Genomic DNA, 3,705 nt, shown 5'->3' with positions numbered 1-3,705 from the left:
CCACATCAGAAATTGAAAAAAAAAAAAAAAAGTCCTTCTCATAGCACTTATTTTGTTAGGGCTTCAAGCCACACCCACCTAAATAGTTTGAGTGGCCTTTTCAGTCCAGATAATACACTGAAGCAGCAGAGTGGTCAACAACTAAATGCTGAAAATGGATAAAGTGTGATCAGTACCCCTTGGCAGTATTAAGCAAGGGCACTAGAGAAGGTCAGAGACAGAATGCAGTGGGCAAGAGTGAATGGAAAACAAGAATGTGGAGACAGTGGCAGTGCAGGAGGAAACCCCAGGCTGTAAAGGAAATAAAGGCTGAGGGAAGGGGAGCTTCAGGGGACTGTTGCAGACAGCAGTCCAAGTCTGTCTTTTTTATAGGAATCAGATACTTCTATACTCCTAAAACAGAGGTTGTGAAATTTTGTAGTATCAGAGCCCCTTTTCACTGTTAAAATCACTGAGGACCCCAGAAGCTTTTGCTTATCAATATTTACTATACAGCCAGCCCTTGACTTGAGATGTTCAACTTTAGAATTTTTTGACTTAACAATGGTGTAAAAGTGATACGTATTCAATAGAAACAGTCCTTTAAATTTTGAGTTCCTATCTTTTCCTGGGCCAAGAAGCTGGGCAAAAACAGTGAGTTGCAGCTCCCAATCACAGAATACAAGGGTAAACAATCTACACTCCACAACACATTGTGTTGCTAAGCTAGGATATTCTTGGGTAGGGTAGCTGTGTATCAAACACATTTTCAGCTTACAATATTTTCGACTTATGATGAGTTTATCAGGACACAATCCCATTGTAAGCAGAGGAGCACAGGTGTTAGAAATTAAAATGGAAATTTTTACAAACTTATTAATTCACTTAAAATAATAAAAGCTCAATATATGCTAATAAACATTAAAAATAGCATGTTATGAAAAATAACTATTTTCCAAAACAGTGAGAAATATAGTTTTATAATTTTGCAAATTTCTAAATTTCTAACTTAATAGAAGACAGCTAGACTCTCATGTCTATTTCTTTTGCAATATGGTATTTTGAGTAAATAATATAAGAAAATCACACAGAGTTAGAAAAGGGAGTAGAATTTTAAAAGCTTCTTCAGATGTGAAAAGAATTCACTATGATTATTCTTCTTTGATAGTACATCAAAATTCTGACAAGTAGTAGCTTAAGTTATTTCTAACCCCCAAGTAATAGAACTAAACTTTTCATACTGTTACATTAAGTTCATGAATGTTATCTTTGAATGCATCCTTTGGATAGATACCTGATTTCATAACATCATGCATTCACTGGTCATTTGGAAAATATTGATTAAATCACTTATGCAGATCTTCCAAATATTAATCCAATTTTACAATATTAAAAAAATACTCATTTGTTAATATCACTTATTTTTACTTATTTATTTTTATATGGTGCTGGGGATTGAACCTAGTCCCTCACTCGTGCCAGGCAAACACTCTACCACTAAGCTACAACCCCAGACCTCATCAAAATTTAAGCAGGTCCTGCAACTCATGCCTGTAAACCTAGCAATTCGGGAGGCTGAAGCAGGAAGGTGGCAAGTTCAAAGCCAGCCTGGGAAAGTTGGCAAATTATTTTAGATCCTGTCTCAAAAAAAAAAAAAAAGTACTGAGGATGCAGCTCAGTAGTAGATTCAATCCCCAGTACTGAAAAAACAAAACAGGAAAAAAGGTCAGATTCTAATAATGGGAAGCTGCCAAGCTTGAAGTCAAATTTCCCAAAATTCTAAAATTTTCCCAAACTTTAAATTTTATTATTGGGCACAAATACTATCTGTTGTTTTCCTGAAGTGACAGGCTCACTTCATTCATCTTCCACTGTAGCAGATTTATATGAAACATATGCCACTAACCAAAACAGTCTTTAAGCACCTTAAAAAGCCCACTCATCTTTAACTGTACAAACTTCACAAACAGAGGTGACAGTGTCTCATTTCCCCAAATGCAAAAAAAGGAGAAGGGGTTAATTAGATGACTTTTAAATTCCTTCCAGCTAGCACTTGTCTCAATATGATTCAAAGTTACAGGCAATTAATTGATTTTGTGTGGTCCTAGAAAATTAGAAAAAGAATCCAAACCAACTTACACAAATTAACTCATTCAGAAAAAAAAAAATCAAGCCAACATAAAACAATACACAAAATTCATAAATCAATACACAAGATAAGAGTAGCCTGGGAAGGCTGTTCCATGATCAAAGTTTACTTCAGTTAACTAGACCCAGTCTAAGCACAGATGGATAATTTGCACTGCAGTTCCAGGCAAACGTGGCAGAGGGAGGGGTTTGGGTTGTGCTTTTTTTCTAAATTAGATGTATTCTCTCTTCTAAGAAAGGATATTAAAAAAAATTGAAGAGTTATAGTAAAGACAAAGGAACCACACCTAATTTCATTTAGGGAGGAGAAGATGGATGAAGAGAGAATAAGTTTATAATGTTCTGATACCTATAAAAAAAAGGGGGGGGGGGATTAAGCCCATAGTGAAATTTCAAAATAAAAGGACAATAAAAACAAGTCAGGTTCAGACCAGAAATAAGCAGAAATTGCAAAGTAGCAGAACTTAAAGAATTTGTGGCTGTTGTACCCCAAAGAATTATTTCTGAGATGGGGTTCCACCCTCCGAAGCTAAGGCAAATTATTGCATCAGGCGCCAGTGCAGGAGAAACTCGTTTGGTGTTTACTACTAGTAGGTCATAGATCCCCGGGGTCCTACTGCAAGCTTCTGGTTTTACCTAGCTGGATGTGAGAATCATCTGAAATCATCTTTTCCTTATCCTCTCGAAATTTTGATCTCCATGCTAGTGCTCTAAGAGAAGGAGGCCTGTATCAAATCCCAAGTCCTCCAGCCCATGAAACCTCCCCTCCCTTCCGCAACATGAAATTGAAAATGTTCCATACTAAGGATGGCTGACTTCATCTAGAAACTAAACACATTCACAGTCTCCCAGGTTTCCAATCTTAAAACCTCGCTGCTTCCAGGTGGCCTTTTCAAACGCCGGAAAAGATGACAAGAGCAAAGGGTGAGGAATTCACATGGTTATTAGAAAAGCAAGTTTGACACCTCCCTACACCCACGTCTCTCCACTCTTGTTCTTTTCTCAGCCGGTCATTCGGCTTGCTAAGCACTGAAGCTTCCTTCAGAGATGAAAAGAAGGAAACAATATCCAAAGCATCCTGAAGATCAGGGAGCCTGACCGCAAGAACCCGCACCTTCCGCTCATCACTGACCCGGGAAAGAATTAGGAAGCTGACCACCCGGGGTGCACAAAGAGCACAGAGCGCCTGGCAAGCTGAAATTAAGGTTACGCGCGGAGGAAACGAGAACTGAGGGTCACAAATCCCAGACACGAAACGCAGGCAGGGAAAGGAGAACAGGTCGGGAGAAGAGGGGGTTATCCAAGGATCGGAGACGCGGGTCCGCGGAAGGAAGGTGGCTGACACACCGGGACTTGGGTCCTAAGTGGGGGAGGCGAGGAAGACGCCCGAGGATGAAGGAACAGAGTCCCCGGCGCGGCGCGGCGCGGGTGGCCGCGGAGGAGGGAAGGATGAGCAGGAGAGGAGCCGCGGAGGAAAGCCGGGGGCTAGTAGGGGGCGTAAAACGCCGGTACCTGCTCGCGCACGGCTAGCCGGAGAGGTGCCAGCACCTCCTCTGCCCCGGTGCCGTCCATGCTGCT

At 40.7% G+C, this 3,705-nt stretch overlaps 1 protein-coding gene across 1 annotated transcript in view; it reads right to left on the bottom strand.

The window, feature by feature from the left end:
* Gars1 (glycyl-tRNA synthetase 1) overlaps window positions 1–3,705 on the bottom strand; it is a 40,594-nt gene extending 36,889 nt beyond the window's left edge. Inside the window, exon 1 of the mRNA XM_015490189.2 lies at window positions 3,640–3,705. Within this exon, the coding sequence (XP_015345675.1) occupies window positions 3,640–3,699 (60 nt within the window). The 5' untranslated portion in view covers window positions 3,700–3,705. The remainder of the gene's footprint in view (window positions 1–3,639) is intronic.

The sequence above is a fragment of the Marmota marmota genome, unplaced genomic scaffold (genome assembly GCF_001458135.2).
Source record: "Marmota marmota marmota unplaced genomic scaffold, marMar, whole genome shotgun sequence".
In the NCBI taxonomy this organism is placed as follows: domain Eukaryota; kingdom Metazoa; phylum Chordata; class Mammalia; order Rodentia; family Sciuridae; genus Marmota; species Marmota marmota.
Note: the sequence above shows the minus strand (reverse complement) of the source record. Positions and strands in the feature narration are given on the sequence as shown.